The sequence below is a fragment of the Clavelina lepadiformis genome, chromosome 2, assembly GCF_947623445.1.
Source record: "Clavelina lepadiformis chromosome 2, kaClaLepa1.1, whole genome shotgun sequence".
In the NCBI taxonomy this organism is placed as follows: Eukaryota; Metazoa; Chordata; class Ascidiacea; order Aplousobranchia; family Clavelinidae; genus Clavelina; species Clavelina lepadiformis.
The window spans coordinates 20668064-20685418 of NC_135241.1; the positions used below are offsets into that span (position 1 = coordinate 20668064).

The 17355-nt window shown below is 38.7% G+C and overlaps 1 protein-coding gene across 3 annotated transcripts in view; it reads right to left on the bottom strand.

Moving 5' to 3' along the window:
* Positions 1 to 258: 258 nt before the first annotated feature.
* The window catches only part of LOC143445613 (uncharacterized), a 35995-nt gene continuing 18898 nt past the window's right edge, over positions 259 to 17355 (bottom strand). The window contains exons 49-96 of one of the 3 annotated variants that reach the window (XM_076944843.1): positions 15956 to 17311; positions 15531 to 15857; positions 15075 to 15382; positions 14694 to 14939; positions 14103 to 14550; positions 13265 to 13942; positions 12751 to 13163; positions 12450 to 12615; positions 12152 to 12361; positions 11921 to 12049; positions 11640 to 11843; positions 11365 to 11544; positions 11105 to 11247; positions 10863 to 11022; positions 10636 to 10710; positions 10356 to 10524; positions 10095 to 10177; positions 9694 to 9825; positions 9531 to 9594; positions 9367 to 9451; positions 9134 to 9272; positions 8198 to 8443; positions 7880 to 8059; positions 7593 to 7714; positions 7270 to 7489; positions 7010 to 7144; positions 6839 to 6889; positions 6544 to 6712; positions 6248 to 6447; positions 5993 to 6133; positions 5598 to 5791; positions 5347 to 5508; positions 5101 to 5271; positions 4857 to 5014; positions 4445 to 4684; positions 4220 to 4367; positions 4020 to 4118; positions 3749 to 3937; positions 3554 to 3665; positions 3260 to 3414; positions 3031 to 3166; positions 2799 to 2939; positions 2547 to 2659; positions 2177 to 2332; positions 1857 to 2016; positions 1588 to 1770; positions 1255 to 1412; positions 259 to 1173 (exon numbers count right to left, since the gene is read on the bottom strand). In XM_076944843.1, the coding sequence (XP_076800958.1) occupies positions 985 to 1173; positions 1255 to 1412; positions 1588 to 1770; positions 1857 to 2016; positions 2177 to 2332; positions 2547 to 2659; positions 2799 to 2939; positions 3031 to 3166; positions 3260 to 3414; positions 3554 to 3665; positions 3749 to 3937; positions 4020 to 4118; positions 4220 to 4367; positions 4445 to 4684; positions 4857 to 5014; positions 5101 to 5271; positions 5347 to 5508; positions 5598 to 5791; positions 5993 to 6133; positions 6248 to 6447; positions 6544 to 6712; positions 6839 to 6889; positions 7010 to 7144; positions 7270 to 7489; positions 7593 to 7714; positions 7880 to 8059; positions 8198 to 8443; positions 9134 to 9272; positions 9367 to 9451; positions 9531 to 9594; positions 9694 to 9825; positions 10095 to 10177; positions 10356 to 10524; positions 10636 to 10710; positions 10863 to 11022; positions 11105 to 11247; positions 11365 to 11544; positions 11640 to 11843; positions 11921 to 12049; positions 12152 to 12361; positions 12450 to 12615; positions 12751 to 13163; positions 13265 to 13942; positions 14103 to 14550; positions 14694 to 14939; positions 15075 to 15382; positions 15531 to 15857; positions 15956 to 17311 (10043 nt within the window). In that variant the 3' untranslated portion in view covers positions 259 to 984. Of the gene's footprint in view, positions 1174 to 1254; positions 1413 to 1587; positions 1771 to 1856; positions 2017 to 2176; positions 2333 to 2546; positions 2660 to 2798; positions 2940 to 3030; positions 3167 to 3259; positions 3415 to 3553; positions 3666 to 3748; positions 3938 to 4019; positions 4119 to 4219; positions 4368 to 4444; positions 4685 to 4856; positions 5015 to 5100; positions 5272 to 5346; positions 5509 to 5597; positions 5792 to 5992; positions 6134 to 6247; positions 6448 to 6543; positions 6713 to 6838; positions 6890 to 7009; positions 7145 to 7269; positions 7490 to 7592; positions 7715 to 7879; positions 8060 to 8197; positions 8444 to 9133; positions 9273 to 9366; positions 9452 to 9530; positions 9595 to 9693; positions 9826 to 10094; positions 10178 to 10355; positions 10525 to 10635; positions 10711 to 10862; positions 11023 to 11104; positions 11248 to 11364; positions 11545 to 11639; positions 11844 to 11920; positions 12050 to 12151; positions 12362 to 12449; positions 12616 to 12750; positions 13164 to 13264; positions 13943 to 14102; positions 14551 to 14693; positions 14940 to 15074; positions 15383 to 15530; positions 15858 to 15955; positions 17315 to 17355 lie in introns of all 3 variants that reach the window. The other 2 variants (XM_076944845.1, XM_076944842.1) reach the window with 2 other exon arrangements.

The window sequence follows — 17355 nt, forward strand, 5'->3', positions numbered from 1 at the left end:
TCGCAAGTTTTTTTTCCAAATGAATAAAAACTTTACAAAAACCCATTCTATTTTATTTTCTTGTCATAAACTTTCGGACGAAATTTGTTGATGTAAACCTTTGCAACCTGAATTTAATATTGGAAGCGTAAACTATTAATTTTGTTTGAACTTCTAATAAATTACTTTCACCATGCATGTAGTACTTATACTAATAAGTTAGATGGTTTGCTTGAATGTTCAATCCACAACTATGTAAGTTTTGACCACGACGTGAAATGCAACGCTAACTTCTGTATTTTTACAAGGAATATGTTACGAATAAGAAAACTTTGACGCCTGATATAGTAAGTTATTCGGCAAAGATTGGGTAGAATCCTATGATCTAAAAGAGGTTGAGAAAAATCATCACACCAATACAGAAATTGCATTAAGTAAGATTTTACAAGCCGTATCTTGAGATTAATTACACTTGATAAGCTAAACCAAAGCAATTCTATGTGGTATACAAACATAAGCGGATATTATAAGACTATACAAAACGTATTGCAGAAATGTTCAAACAAAACGACAAATACATCAAATACTGGTACGAACGCATTCTTGCAACGTTATACATATAAAATATGACGTACAACGCGCACCACAGATATCTGCAACACGATAATTTTTTATTTTTAATTTTCATGCAAAAGTGTTCAACGCTAATAATGCTAAATTTACAAAAAAGAAAACAAAAACAACGCCGCAGCAGCTTTATGTGCAAATTGAAACTTAAGAACTGGATGAAACGATTCGAATCTAAAAATAATTGCACTTAAATACGTCGACTGGTAAAGCACCACAATTTTCAAGAAAATCGATAAAACACTCTTTCATTAGTGTTGCTGATATTATTTTTTGTCTGGAAGTTGTGTATGCTGCGGCGTAATCTATGGTCGTGGTCGTTAGAGGATAGCCAGTCCATCAGTCAAGGTGCATAAATAGCCCGGTGCTTAAGATTGCTTACACATTTACATCAGTCAACCCGACGAACGCCTGGTTCTTCGCGAATCCAAAAGCATCATATTCGCAATCGGCGCAAGAGCACGAAACGATGTGAGGAATATCTCGTGTATATCTTGAACCTCCTTCGCATGTGAATGACACAGTTCTAGTTTCCACTTCAGCAGGTTTACAGCAGCGGCAGTTGGTCTGTGATTAATACCAAGTAATGCTAAATCCAAAAGCGCTTTTACTTCGCAAGTAAAATAGAAATACGCCAATGCAACCTACCTGAATGAACGGTGGTTCCGCAAGCATGGTTGTATTGGATTCGCAGCGACCCTGGCAAGTGGTTAGTTCTACTTCGCCGTCACTGGTACAATTGCTCATTTCCCAAACACGTTGAACTTTCACTGGAGCACAATCTGATATCGGCGGAGGACGGGCAACTAAAAAACGATGCCACTCGCGTGTTATAATAACCTTATAATTCAAATTTCATAACATAATATGATAAACATGCTAAACAAATAGGACAAATAGTTGTTCTGTAAATCAGTTGTTCAGACATGTTTAAAAGAATTGGACAAAACATGTGCACTAATATAACGCAGTTTTTCTTACCACATTGGGGACAGCATTGTCCTTCAACATGTTGTGCTATCTCTGTTTCCTTCTCGCAAACCTTGCAGTCGTGCGTATTTGAACAAGTTACTCCAATACTGGCGTTAATGCAGCTGCAAGTCATGCAATCGTCTATTTCCCATGACTCTCCGAACTGCTTAAATTCGCCTTCGTATTTACACACTGCAAAGAGAGCAAGTCATTGAAAACAAAATTGTTGAAAGCAATACCTTTCACTGGAAACAAAATGACAAATATAGCCTTCTTACTTTGTGCTACACATTTGCAACATTCGTTTGAACTCGGATCATTGTATACAATTTCTCCGGCTCCACATGAGTTCTCACTTAAACGGCATACTTTTACGCATTGTTTGGTGTTGTTTACACATCGGCACATTTCGCAATCGCTTTCCCATATATTGTCCGGCTGTTAAGATATCTAGGTTAATGTAAAACTATCCAAAGCATCATTAGTTCATTACCAAACAGCAAGTCCTGCAAAAAGTCTAAAAACACCTGGTTGTCATACAAGCAGGCCGTCAAGTTTAAAGTTATGCATGAAACAATCAACACTTTCTTGAACATACCGCCGGTTTGTTGTAATCCATTCCCTCGTAGAAGCATTCTTCCGGTTGTGTAGTAGTTGTTCCTTCGAACAGATTAGTTGTTTCAATCACAACAGGCATAGTTGTGGATACAGAAGAACTTTCCGCCGTCGTTGTCGTCCATTCAATTGAAGTTGGCTGAAAAGATATAATATCGGCATGAAAACACGTAAACTATTATTTTGAAGTTTTATTCTGAATGATAAACTCAGCCATATCCGTTGTACAATACAATAAAATGCATTTTAAATTTAATCAACTATGCTGTTTTATTAAAAATTGAAACATGTTTCCAATAAAAACTATTTATTGATTTAGTTATTGTTGTTGTGATTTCAGAAACTTTAGTCACCGATGATGGTGGCGTTAAACAATTTTCTCGTTGTACGGTAATCACAGTTCCATTGTCGGCGCATTTCTTAGCATAACAAGTATTTCCAGGTATAGCTTCAATAACCACAGATCCTAAAAAATTAAAAACGAAAAAAAATTGTCGTTAACCAGTTTTTTTTCATTCGTTCATCTCGAGAATTTTACAGTATTCATCGAGAAATATTTAATGAATAATACAAAAGGAAGCCATGAAGTGTTGATATTTATTTACCTGGTGTGAACACCTTTCCTTCGTATAGACATCCTTGCAGTGGAGTTGTGCTGACAGAATTTGGCTGTGAGGTTACTGTAGCCGGTGCAGTAGTTGTGGTAGCAACTGTCACGTTGTATGGAGCACAGTAGCAACATGTTCCTAATATGCAAGTAACATAGAATATTTATTGTGTCCACTAATGCTTCATCGAGTCCTGGATAACGAAGACCCCTTTATAAGACCAACATACCAGGGATATCAATGAATCTTTGTTCCATTTCATTACAGTCATCTTGCGTCAATCCACAATCGCTGTTGTCACAACTTTCTTGTCCATTAAGACATTGGCAATGTATGCAGCTACCCTTCCAGTAATCTTCTCCTTCCTAATTGGATAAAATTGTGAACACGTTACTCTAACTCTAACTATAGCTAACTCAAAAACTTAAATTTTGTGGAAAGTTGATTCAAATGCTTACTTCGTAAGTACGTCCGTTGTAGGTGCATTTTTCTTTGCAGTTTGTCTCGTACTTGACACATTTACGACTGGTGGGATCTTTCATGAAACCAGCTTTACAAGCGCATAAGTCACACCTAGAAGGATCTTCCTCCAAACATCGTATTGGCAGGTCACCTTTGAAAATAAGATAACCATAGTGTTTTAATTAGTGTTTTATTACAAATAAATTATTTCTCAGTGCGTTGAAATGTACTTAAACAAATATCGTATGGTAAAGGTAATCGACATAAATTATTCGTTTGAGATAGTTCACCTTCATCAAGCATAATCTGATTGGAGCAAGAAATGAAGCAATTGCAGTCCCAAGAGCAATTTGTCGTTACTGCAGTTGTACTCACTGTTACTAAAGTAGTAGTGCTGACGGGCTGTACAATAAAAACATAGAAACAACATAGTCAGTAAACAAAACTATCGGGAAATAACTAAAATGAATACATTATCATCGTACTTTAGTGGTGACAACTGATCCAGTGGTAGTGCTGGTTTCTGTAACAACTATTGCAGACGTCGTTGATTCTGCTTCCCCAGCAGTGGAAGTTTGGATTGCTGCTGATGTTGTCGCAATACTGCCGGTTGTAGATATTATTTTCGGTGCACAATAGCAGCATGTGCCCACTTTCATAACAAGTTGATATCCCTAAATCGTTTCATGCAATAATATTAGTTTAAGTTGGGAATTATTCTAGTCCCGTTTTGGTAGTGAAGCTGTTTCAACGTACCGTATTGCATTGACGATGACAATAAGTTTCGCACGAGTAGTTTCCACCAATACAAGTGCATTCAAGGCATGAAGACATGTCCCTTTTCTTTTCGTTTTCCTATATTGGAAAAAAACGAATCTTAAAAACTCCCTAGTTATATGCTATACTTAATTAACAGTATTATGAACACCACCTACATGCTTATTTACATTACTTACAATGCAAGGCGCTCTGGTGGTAGAAACCTCCGTATGTTTTGTGGTTAAAATTCCAGTAGTAGTCATGACTCTTGAAGTAGTTGTAGCAACTATACACTGGTCTGCTGTTGGCTCGTTAGCGCATCGTCCATTCACACGTGTTTGATCACTAATCACGCACTTTTGTAAATCTCATTCAGACAATGGACGGTTATGGGACTACTAAGATGTGCTTTTGCAGCTTACTTTTTAGGACAATTGCAATACATGTTGCATCCAGCCCTAGACACACAATCATCCTGCTCTCCATTGCATCCCAGCTGACACACGCACGAATCCGAGCAAGTTGGTGACGTCGTCGTACCCATTGTTGTAGTTGCAACAGATGTTGCCTCCGTAACAGATGGTGTACCATTGACGAACTTTTCCGTGGTTGTCACTGGAGCGAATGTCGGTGTAGTTGTAGTGGCCTCCGGTTCAACGCATCTACGAATCCAGATTTCAACATAATAAATTGTGCCAGTCAGTGCAGATGTGCAAGAAGTGTCTTTTTTACATTTATAACGTTCTAAATTTAAACGTTAGACGTCACAAAAAGAATTTCAAATGTATTTATTTTTCTAAAAGCACGTTATCTCGTAAAAAAGTGTTCACATACTTGCAACAACCATCGCTGGATTTTGAAAGCTCCTTGCCCTGACTGGCGCAATCTTCTTTCGTAGTACTGCAAAATGGCTCGCAATACTCTTTGCTCAACCCAGATTCATATACACATATGCATACTTGGCACTCACCGCGCGTGTAAGTTACGTTGAACTTGTGTATGGACATGGAATGAATACATTTTGTTTTAGACATCTTTCATTGTATAATTTTTTATACTTTGTTAAGTTACTACTTACAGGATACACTATGCCCTTATCCTCGCAAGGTTCTTTGCAAGGTGCTTCAATTCGCAAACACATTTCAGTTTCGTACAAGACGTCTTTCACACTTCCAACTTGGCAAGCACAATCACCACAGTTGGAGTTACTCTCGAAAGGAGGCGCGCTATCTAGGGGTATGTAGTTCCTCTGAAAACAACAGCTGGGTGTAAAAAAACAGAGCTATTTTGACATGCTTGAGCAATTACATTTGGTTTACTTTACCTGTTGCTTGCAACTAACATCCACCGTGCACGTTTCATCGCAAACAGGACCGCTGTATGGTGTAGTTGTTTCCAGTGTCGTGGTAGTTGCGACTGTCGTTGTAGTGGGAAGTGCTTTGCAGTAGCAACATGACCCTTCCTCATTTACAAGTACCATGTTTTTCTGCTCAGTCAAAGAAGAGCGTTTAAGGTAGGATGTAAATGGTGAAAAGGTCGTTGCTCTAGGCCTGTGATCTTGCATAAAATACTTACGCTAGCGCAAGTGTAAGACAGAATGTTGCAAAATTGATAACAGCGAGTTTGAGCAGCTCCGTCAACCATGCTACATTCACATTCTTCACATGTTCCAGCTTTGATCTTGCTGCCAATCGGATACGTTTTGTTTTTGTAAACACATCCCTCGCATGTTTCAGGGTAGATCAAACACATGCCACTACCAAAGTCATCTGTAAGAAACCACAGGAAAAATAGGAATAAAAATACACGACAATATGTGACCGAGTAGTCTTAATAAACTCTTCATTATGTAATTATATAAACTCTGCATTATTGCCACAAAACAACATACTGTAAACTTAAATTAAAGTTTTAAATCAAACGCTTTTGGCATGAGTAAACAAGACAGAGAAAACCGGTCTTCTTTTTACCTTTACTTGAGCCTTCCGGGCACGGACACATCTCACAAAGAAAAGGATTATCGTAAAGAGCATGATGCCACAACATATTGAAAGGATCTTGTTCACGCATTTCTTCACATGTGAGTTCGTGAACACATTCCAATGCACATGCTAATAATAAATGATGTCATAATAATAATTTTCCGGGAAAAGAATAAAGCACATTATAAGGTACTACACGTAGACTTAGTAAAAGACAAACCATTTTGTTTCATTATAACTTACGTGTTGTTGTTGTTATGACCGGTATTGTTGTTGATTGGGTCGTCGCCAGGGTTGTTGACTCCTGTGTCGTAGTGGGATTTGTTGTTGGTGGTTGTTTAGTCTTTGTTGTTGTCACAGAACACAGGAACGCGGGTGGAGTAAGAACACATCGCCAGTTAGAACGATCATAATTGTTAAATTCGCTGTTCGGGCACTCGCATCTATAAAATATTTGATCATAATGACGTTAAGATGTTTCATTAATTTTGCATTTAATGTATTTATAAGCTTACATATATCCAACAACATTCACTTACGCAGATGTGCATTGCAGTAACGATGAACAACCAATCGTGGACCCGTCACAATCTGACAAACACAAACAGTCATTCGAACAAGTAGGTTTAGGTGTTGTTGACTGTACTTGTGTTGTAGTTGATTCAAGGGTGGTTGTTGTCTCTGTGGTTGTTTCCGATGTTGTAGCAACTAAGTGAAATGACACAGAAAAGTTTGGTTTAATACATTTTCATGAACAAATGCAAAAAACGTCGTTCAGCTCTATGTGTTTATTGGTGGAGTACATTGAGAAAGCGAGAAACAAACTTTTTTCACCTGGACCATTGGTGGATACTTCGGTTGACGGAACACATCCGCAGCAAGCATCTAAAAAGTAAATAAAATTATAACCGTTTTACTGAGTAAGCGTTTCACACATGTTTTTATATTATCTGTAGTATACAGTACATAGAATCCTTGGCAAGTACGTGAGTTCAATGAAATTACCTATTGGTTGCGATAAAACCAAGCCCTGTTTGGTACAATCTTCCGCAGTTAAGTTGCAAGCTATCGAGCAAACCTCTTGTCCGGTTTCAGTGCAATTACATTGCCGGCAATCGCCTTCGGTCCACATGGTCGATTCTAAAAGTATTTAGGAAATAGAAACGTTATATCAAGTTCGTGCTGCGTTTCCTGCTTTATTGTTGTTACTTGATAGACTTGATCAAATCATGAGTTGAGCGATAAAAAAAACTTCTTGATCTCACCGTCTATCATGAAAGCTATCTCGCTAATTTCCGGCTTCCTTCTTTCGACTCCATCAAATGATGATCCCGATTTAGGGGTTCCCTCGATCACCAAACGGAAAGTTTGAGCTTCCACTTTGAACGTCTTGCTTACTTCTCGAATAAACTCGGTTTCTGCTTTGCATCCAACAGTGGCAACTTCTAACAACATGTATGCTCCAAACTGTTGTTTCACATAAGCCTAAAGAGTAATTTGTTTAGGTTTGAAGGTGCCTTGGAAACACTCAACAACCCTATTAATTTCATTTACAATAAGTTGTGATTTTAAACAGAAAGTTACATACCATAAGTCTTGCAACTTTGTCAACGTTTTCGGTTGCATCCGATAAACGACAATCCATTCTGAAACCAACCACGTTATATATGTGTACGAAGTTGAATTCAAGCTCCCGGTCGAAATTATCACCTGAAAATTTCGATGGAATTTAGGCTACATCTTTCATTTTCCCAAATTTCTACAAGATGGCATTTATTTAAAATCTTAGGAAAGATGTGCAAAACATTATCATGAAAAATGAATCAGTTTTTCGCGGTACACAGTTTTCGTCACGTATTCATAAACCATTCTTACCAACTGGATTAACCTCCCAGAATGTGGTAGAATCCTGATCTAATGCTAAGGTGCCATCTCGACTTGAAGTTTCATCCCGCTCATTAGTAGATTTGTCCATTTTTTCGTTTATGCCATTTATCCATGTCTCTCCTGGCATATACATCGTTGTAGATAACCAATCGGGCTCCGTAACCCAGCCTAGGAAAGATGATAAGGTATGTTTGTTACTTACTGAATCGAGTTGATGAACGTCGCACACGTTTAGAACATGAATATCCAATGAATAGTGTTATGAATATAAAATGGAAGATTTGTAGAAATTAACTATTGATTCACCTTTTCCCATTTTCTTTCCATCATTCTCGCACGGACAAAAGTCTGCGGGCTTCATGCATGCGTTTAGTGTTGTACTCCATTGTGTTCCGACTGGGCAAACACAACTTTTGGAAGACTGGCAGGTTGATTCGCAGTGGCCAAGTGGTTGACCATCGCAGTTCGCTTGACAAACACAGCTGCAAACTTGTGCTGTAGTTGATTCGGGATTCGTTATTGTCTCTGTAGTTGTTTCCGATGTTGTGGCAACTATTTTAAATGATACAGAAAAGTTTGGTTCAAGTTCGCTTGACATACACAGCTGCAAACTAAAATTACGAAGAAAACCCCCTAAACTCAATAGGCTTCAAAATATGATACTGTCGGATCTAATTCTTGTCCAAATTTAAGTAAAACAAAATCAAAAATTAATAACTAATGGACGGATGATTACCAACTAATGGTTTTAGACTCGGGTATAGAAATGTGTTTATTTTATTGATTCTGAAAACATTGAAACATTTAAAGCAACTAGCGTTTTGTGTTCTGTTTGTTTCTTCCACTAAATGTTTAGAATGATTGGTTTTGTTTAGTTCTTGGTATATTCTTATTGCATTTTGAAACGAAGAAGCTTTAATAACGTTCGCCCAGTGGTAGAATAGATTAGGTTTGGATTGTATTACAAAATAAACCTTTACCCCATAGAATTAAATTCAATAGAGGTAGATTTCAAAATTAATCCTGACCATAAAGGAAGACATGAAAATTATTTATCTCATACATGAGAAAAAAACCTGTACATTACCAATTTTTATATTTTACTTTATTTATTATTATTTTTATTTATTTATGACTTTGCTATATTTTGCTTTGAATGTACGTGTGTGTGAATTAGCGCAAGCGTGTAAGAAGGTTTGTTAGGCGCTGACTTATGAACGGTTTTAATCCACAACTACCAACCAGATGTGCATTCCGCTTCATCTTTTCCGTTTGAACAATGTATTGTTCCATCGCACACCAAGTCTTCGTTGGGAAGGCATTCGCCGTTACCGCAATCGAAGACACAAGGATTTGGTGTTGTTTCCAGAAACGGCGTTGTCTAACGAATGATAATGTGCATAATTTCCTCACAAATAGAAAAAAATGTTTTTTTCAATTAATAACCTGTTGACGGAAACCGTCACCAGACTTACCTCCGTTGTCGGCTTTGTTCTTGTGGTCGTGGTGGGACAATTTTCTTCATCACTTCTGTCTGCACAATCTGGATTTTCATCGCACCTGGCATAAATTATGACAATTAAGAGAGTATCGAAAGTAGCATGATCCAATGCAATCAAAATATTTCTCGTACACTCACCTCCATTTGGCTGGTATGCAATGACTGTTGTTGCACCTGAACATTTCTTTGGCACATGAAGTTACTAAAATGAAATGAATTGTTGCTTTGATGGCCGAAAATAACTTACTCCCTTATATCAAGCCAATTTGTGTCAATTTTTATGCAACAGTAGTGTTAGTACCTGTGGTCGCATTGGTGACGTAAGGAGTGGTAGTAGTTGCAACAGTGCTGGGTGTTGTCGTGGGTATGCATGCAGGACAACATTCTCCTTGAACTTTCGTCGCAATTGTACCCTCAGTACAATTGAGGCACGCTTGCGCAACACAAATAACATTCTCATGAGATTTACAGTAAAAGTGAAAACAAGTTAAAGTGGAATGCCCGAATGTCGTGACGCTGGGAACCACAGGATTTTCATTTTTTTTCATTTCATCACCACATTTTTCGTCACCACAAACAAGCAATTTATTTGATGTAGCAGAAAATAACCTACTCGGCTGTACTTTAATTGGCCGTGCAATAATAGCATCTGTTGTTTCACGTGTTTCACAGTTCGTTTCTTTACCCATTCAAGCAACTTACTTTCGTTGACGCATGTTGCAATACCTTTCGTGCAAGTACAATTTCTACATTCAATTGGATTCCAAGTGCCACCACTGGGATATCTAGAAATGATGTAAAATCGTTTCCCACCATTATTATTTTCTTAATGCAAGTCAACTATTCAGTTTTGCATTCCTTTCCAATGTTGCTTTCCATTAATATAATATTTTAGCTAAGGAAATGGCAACTCCCTGGGTTGCATATCCAACACCTAAATATATAACTGATGCCAGTAATTACCTTTGGTCGTCGACAAAACAAGGGCAGTCCGTGTTTTCTACGCATCTTAACCCATCTCTGAACATACCATCTGGACAGAAACAGCCTGGAACACAGCTTGTAGTCTGTATCTTGTCCTTACACGTAACATTCCTTCCGCACAATTTCGCTTGTAAGGGTCTGGTGCAAACTTTTAAAATATGACATTCTATTATTTTTAAGACACTGTCAACAATTTTACCATAAATTCTAATTAACTTCATAAACACGAGTACTAAAAATCCAGAGTATATAAACACACCTATAGGTGTAGTTGTTTCAATCGATACTGAAGTTGTCGACCTTGTCGAGGTTGTTTCCACTCCAGATGTAGTAACTGGAAACATATTGACTTTCAAAATTTCGTGCATGATTAATTATTTACTACTATTGTTAGGATTTGTAAAAAATACATTATTTTTCAATAAAGTTTGGTAGCAACAAACAAGGTAGCGTATTTTAACTCATGCTTTTTATTAAATAAAGTACCTGGTGGTGTCATTGCAGTAATCGGACCGCTTGTTGTCTGTGTATTAGAAGTAGTTTGTGTCGATATAGTGGTAGATGCTCCATTTGCATCACAACCTTTAGGGTAAGCGCCACACCTTCCACTGCCTCGGTCGATATAAGGAGGGGAGCAGGAGCATTTCTGGTTATAGGTCATTGCGTTATATTACCTGTGGCATAGAGATTTTGCTACTGTAGGATAAATATTCTTCCATAATACTAACGTCAATACTGCAATTTGTGAGTGGCTGACAATTTTCATTGCCCTCACAAGTCCAATTACAGTTACATGCAGGAGGGCAAGGGGTTGGCGGGATTGTCTCCGTCTCAAAGGTGATGGTTTCCGATGTTGATGTTACGTTACTACCTGTTGAAAAAATGCCGTAAAATAACCATTTAACCATGAAAGAAATTATTTTATCTAACAGCACACACTGTAAATCTATTTTCCAAAGACCATACAGTCAAAGACAAAAACGTTTACCAGGGGTTTGTGTAGGACGAGTTCCATCGTCGCACATCGACTGATCTAAAGACACGCACCGACCATTTACTCTTATTTTCCTTTTTCCACAATCACATGTCAACGGACAGTTACGAAGTGGATAACATTCAGATTCGTTCCTTTTGCAGCCAAAGGTACAGTCGCAAGCCAAATCGCATTCTAAAAATAAAATAAATAGCGTTAAAACTAAGGAATATTAAAAAAACTGGTTAGGGCAAAGCTTTCAATGGGTTTTGCAAGTTAACAAAGATTACCGTTAGATGCTTTAGTTGTAAGTGGTGATTCTGGTGTTGTGGTTGATGTCTCTGCTATACTTGTGGCGGTTTTTGTCGTTGTTATGGTTGTTGTCCTAGCTGTTGACACGGGCTTTGTAGCCGTTGAGGAAACTACTTCAGTGGTTGTTTTAGTTGGAAAAGTGATGATTGTCACATTTTTCGATGGAGTAGAGGAGAATTCGCCTGCAACAGATTATCATGCTTCTAAATATAAACCTATATGATCGTTAATGCAGTTGCAGCTGTTGTTGTTACGGTACCGGTTGTAGGCGGAGTTGTGTGAGAAAATATGGTGGAAGCCAAATTTGTTGTGCTGAAAGTCACCGGTGCTGTTGAGGTTGGTTGTATGCTTGTAGTGGTTGAGATTTCTACAGGTGAAACAGTTATACCTGCAACAATATATACATTTATAATTTCCAAATTTTACGATTCTGTTACCTAAATTATTGTGTTAATTTTATGTGCCAGTTTGCCTGGTTGCTTTTTTACACCTGTGGCGTTCGTTTCTAACTGCCCAGAAGTCGAGCTGAAAACAAAGTTTGATGTAAAGTTTTCCGATTTTGTTGTTGATGGAACTACAATTTCTGTTGTGATCGGTACGGTTGGTGACGTTTCGGTCGATGAAGTGCTGAAGCTCAAGGAAGTAGTTGTTGGATACACTCGTGTTGTTGTAGAAACAACTTCAATCGAAGTGGGCACAGCTGCAAACATTATGGGCGACCGATAAATCTTATGACACTCAAAACAGCGAAATATTTGATCGAAAGTACACTTGTCTTTTTTCACCACCTTCTGTAGTTGTTTCCGTGCTTTTTGTGGAAGTTGGAACAGCGGATGTGGTTGTGGTTTCGGTTGTAGTTTCCATTGTCGTCATTATGATTGTTGAGTAACAGCCAATTAATTCAATTTGCAAGGCTGGCCTAGTCGACCACTCTTTAGGGTATATCCTAATAGCCTAAAAAAATTAAATTTGTTTAATAGCAAAATAGTTGTGTAGAATAAAAATACTTGATCAAACCAATTTTTAATAGAACACTGAAAAGTAACCATTTACAAGCAGAGTGTGTCAAGCTCACACAAAATCACACACCTTTATATCGATTGGTTTATTCAAATCAACTGTCACAATGCTCTTTGCATCTGTGTTTGCTTGAAATATTATGGTATCAGAGTCGTCGGTAACATCAGTCCATATCCTTTCAGAGTCATCCTCGTCAAGTGTATACTGCATCGTAAACGATGAGACGAAAGCTGGTTCACCTGACGGCGTCAAACCACCACGAAGCAAAACTGTGGTGACGGTGACAGTAGTTTCGAAGTCGACTTGAACGTATTCTTCGGTGCCTTCATCAATCGGGGTCCATGCTTGAACCATTGAATCCTCGTCTTCACGATGGAGTCGAGCGTTTTCGACATCCGCAGTGTTGCTTGAAACACTAACTTGTGGGTTTCCGATTTTGTTTGTTTGTGCCACATTCACACCCATCTCCATGCCGCACAGCTCTACAAAATATCAGACAAGTCAGTGCTTAACTGATTATGGCACATCAGAAGTTATAGCCTTTTACCTAAATAAATAAATATACGAGCTTCTCATTTCTAACCTGGAGTCGTAACTGTCGCCGACGTTGTCTCAATCACGTTGGTTGTTGTGATGATCGACGCTTTGGTAGTCGTTCCTTCACTTAGCGGAGTGGACGTCTTGACTTCCCTCGTCGTTGTTTCCACAACTGACCCTGAAGTAGTCTGAATTGTTTCGGTTGTTGTCTCGACTGTATATGCCACGCTTGTGCTAAATTCGTTTACACAGCCATGGAATTCAACTCGTAAGCTCAGTTGTTCATCTAAACCACCGCGAATAGGCAAAATGTGAATAACTCGGACCACAACTGGTTCACGCAAGACGTGTTCCTTTATTTCGTTATCGTTTTCGTTGCCTACAAACGTCTTCGGCATGTTTTCTTCTTCGGTTTGTGTGGTCGCAAGTTTACTCTCTTCAGTAATGAAAACAAGACTATCTTCCAGGTTGGAAGCATACTTAACGTTGAATTCACGGACCATTTCACCATTTCCACCACCCTGAGTTAAAATCGATGTGATCTTTACTTGATTTGGAAACTTAATTTCTAAAAAGGGGTTTTCGTCGGAATCTTCTGGTGACCATGACTTTGGACCGTTGAGTCGAGCTTGGTGAGGATCGCTGCCGTCTTTTGACGTTGACGCGGTGATAGCACTGTCAGGTACAGTGTAGCTCTTCATACCCATTGGCTTGTCGCAGACTCCTATAAAAGTGCACTGGCGTGTTACTTGCTGCTTCATTTCAGTTTACTATACATAGCTATACATCTCATAAACTAACAAAAGGACGCCAGCACATTACTGTTGACTGTGTGCTAAGTAATTGCATGCAGTGAGCGGCTTTTAAAAATTTTAAAACAGTACCTGGTGGAGTGTTGGTAACTTCAATTTCTTTCGTAGTATTGACGGTTTTAGTAGTTTCTCCAGTTCCAGTTGTTGATGGTTCCACGTAAACTGATGTAGTAGTTACTGTTGGTTGTGTTTTGGAGCTTATGATGCCCGTTGTTGAAACTGGAAGACTAGTTATGGTCGTTGTCGTCCCTTCGCTAGATGGTGTGGTTGTTGATCCTACAACTGGCTTAGAAGTAGTTGAACTTTCTACAATTGCTGTGGTTGCAACCGTGGTGGTTACTGGGGGTGGGGAGGATGTGCTCTCAGTCACAACTTTCTCTGTGGTTGTTATTGCCGCCGAGGATGAAGGACTTGTAGACGACGTGGTTGGCTTTGAGACTATGGTAGTTTGTTCTACTTTGGTGGTGGTTGGTGAAATACTCTTTGTCGTAGTAACTTCAATATGCGGTGTAGGTGTTGCCTGTAAAAAATATTTTTTTAGTTTAAAAAATATAAAGTGATCTCAAAGGAAGCTTACACCATAATAAATAACCTAAAAGTTAATAAAATTATTAAATTAATGTGTTGTTTTTTTAGAATTTTAAAAACTTCGATTGGTGTTACCGTTGCAGAAACAGTATTTTCCGTAGTTTCTACCGTCTGGCCACTCGTAACAGTTGTGACTGTTCTGATTGAAGTTGTGGGCGAAGTGGGAAGTTGCTCTTCGTAGCAACCAATCACATCCATTCTAAGTGCTGCCTCAAAACCAAGAGGATTTTGAAGAAAAACTCTTATTGAAATAACGTCAGCCACTGGACTGGGCAATTGGAGACGTATTTCGTCATAATCGTCTATATTGCCATCAAAGAGCTACAAATTAATCAAAAAGATGCATGTATTAAAGAAAATTCATAAACCATAACCCCAACAGCGCTTTTATTTTAGTCAATTCGCTAATAGAACTTGTAAATTCATTGCATCTATTTGTTTATCGCGTGACTTTACCTTTGGTTCCCCGGTCGAACCAGAGGTGATATATCGATACTCTTCGCCATCAACTGAGTATTGCACAAAAAAATGTCTGGTCCATTTGTCTTCTCCTAAACTACCCTGAGTTGAAATTTCCATAACGGTCACCGGCTGGTCAAAGTTTACTTGCAGAAATGGCTTTAAATCTCCTTCCCCTGGAACCCAATGCGATAGAATAGGTGATTTCGTGAAATTTCGCCAGTAATTCAAGTCGACTTTCGCATTTCGGGCTAATTCCACATTACTCGAAGCTGTGTATGTTGAGCCGGGTATTGCGGCTCCTCCTAAACAACAATGTGTAAAAAAAAGTTTTCAAAAACATCAGTAAAGCGTCGAAATTGATTAGTGACAAAAATTGTGAATGAGCTTAATCTTGCTATTGGGTTGAAGTTGAAGATATGAACTGCGTCTAACCGCTGAATTGTTACAAACCTAAAGATTGAGTAAGAACACGTTTTTTGCAAACAACTGAAGTCGCTGTGGTTGAAGGTGGCTCAATTGTTTCAAATGTTGTCGTTGTTTCCGTAACTACACTCGTGACTGTTGTTGTAGAAGCTTGGCTGACTTCTTTCGTTGTGTTGAATTGGGAAATGGTAGGAATTGGTGTTGTTTTCACAGTCTTTGTGGATTCGTTTGTTACAATTTCAGTGATTGTTGAAGTCGGGGGTGTTTTAGGCAAAGGTGAGGTGGTTTTTGTTACTTCTTCAGTGGTTGTTTCCACTAGCATGGTGCTAGAAGCAGTATTGCTAATCAAAGCTTCTAAACGTAAAAAAAATCATTTATTTTAAATAACTCCCGCATAACATAGAACAAAGACCATTGCATGAAATAATGCATTATTTTTTTTCTTGACATACCAGGGCTTATAATTTCGGTTGAACTCGAAACCGAAGTGGTTGTTTTCACAATGACTGGTGTGGTTGTTCCCTCAACTACTTCCGTAGTAGTTGTTACAACAGGTGAAGAACTCACCATACCAGACGAAGATGTGCTGCTAACTTCAATGGGTGGTGTGGTAGTAACAGTAGCTGGAGTTGTCGACTCACCCTGGATTGTAGTACTAGACTCTGAAGGTAGGACAACAGTCATGGTCTGCGTTGGTTCAGTGTATAACGAGGTGGTAGATGACTGAGTAGTTGTGGTTTCTCCGGTTGGTTTCACGCTTGTAACCACTACTTCGGTAGTAGTTGGTTGAATTTCTTTGGTTGTTGTCACTTCGACCATGCTCTCGGTAGTGCTACCTGCAGAGGTTGTGGTGGGAATTAGAGTGGAACCTACAGGTTTCTTAGTAGTTGTAACTGTTTCTGTGGTAGTCTTCGATATAACGGTAGTCGTGCTTGTTGTTGTTGAATAACACCCTCGAAGATCCAATCGTAATGATGGGACAACACCATTCCAGTGGTCAGGTTTGATTCTAATACTTGAAACCAGAATTGGTTCATAGAAATAATTGGTTTTCGTGGACACGCTATCGGAGTTTCCATCAAATATGTGTCCATTGTCTTCATTTCTTGCAGTTTGCCAATTCTCTGTTTCGGCAAAGGTGAGGTACTCAACTTTGTACTCCATTACAAAACTTTCATTGCCATCTCCTTGTGTTGTGATTCCAAACACGAAAACTTCTTCCGAGAAATCAATTTCGATCCAAGCACCATCTTCATCGTTAGCATCATCGTCTGTCGGTTGCCATGCTTTGGGAGAATTGAGTCTTCCAACATCATCTTCAGGAACATTGCTCGATGCAGTAAAAGTTGGGTTGGCGATCTGTTTGGTTTCTTGCCAAGCCAAACCCATCTTTTCGTCACACATATTTTGGGCCGATGTTGTTGTAATCGGCTGGAGTGTAGTTGTGGTTTCATAAGTGCTTTCGGTTGTTGATCCCGATTCAGGAGTAGTTGTGGACGGAGCGATAGTTGTTGACAAAATTTCACCTTCGGTAGTTAATATCGATACTTGTGAGGTTGTGGTTTCAATTACATTGGTTGTGGTAACTTCAACAGAAGATGTCTGTGAAGCGGGAGATGAAGTTTTTTCCTCGATGACAGGAGTTGTTTTCTTTGTAACAATTGTTGTGGTTTCCTTTGTTGATGAAACTGGTGAACTTTCTGTTGTTGATTCTTCTGTGAGTTCGGTAATATTGGACGCGATTGGAGTAGTTGTTGTCACAATTGTTTCAGTCGTGGTTTCAATTTCAGTTGGTTGAGCTGAAGCACCTACTAAGTTGAAAATGAAATATTTAAAGAATACAAATTACATT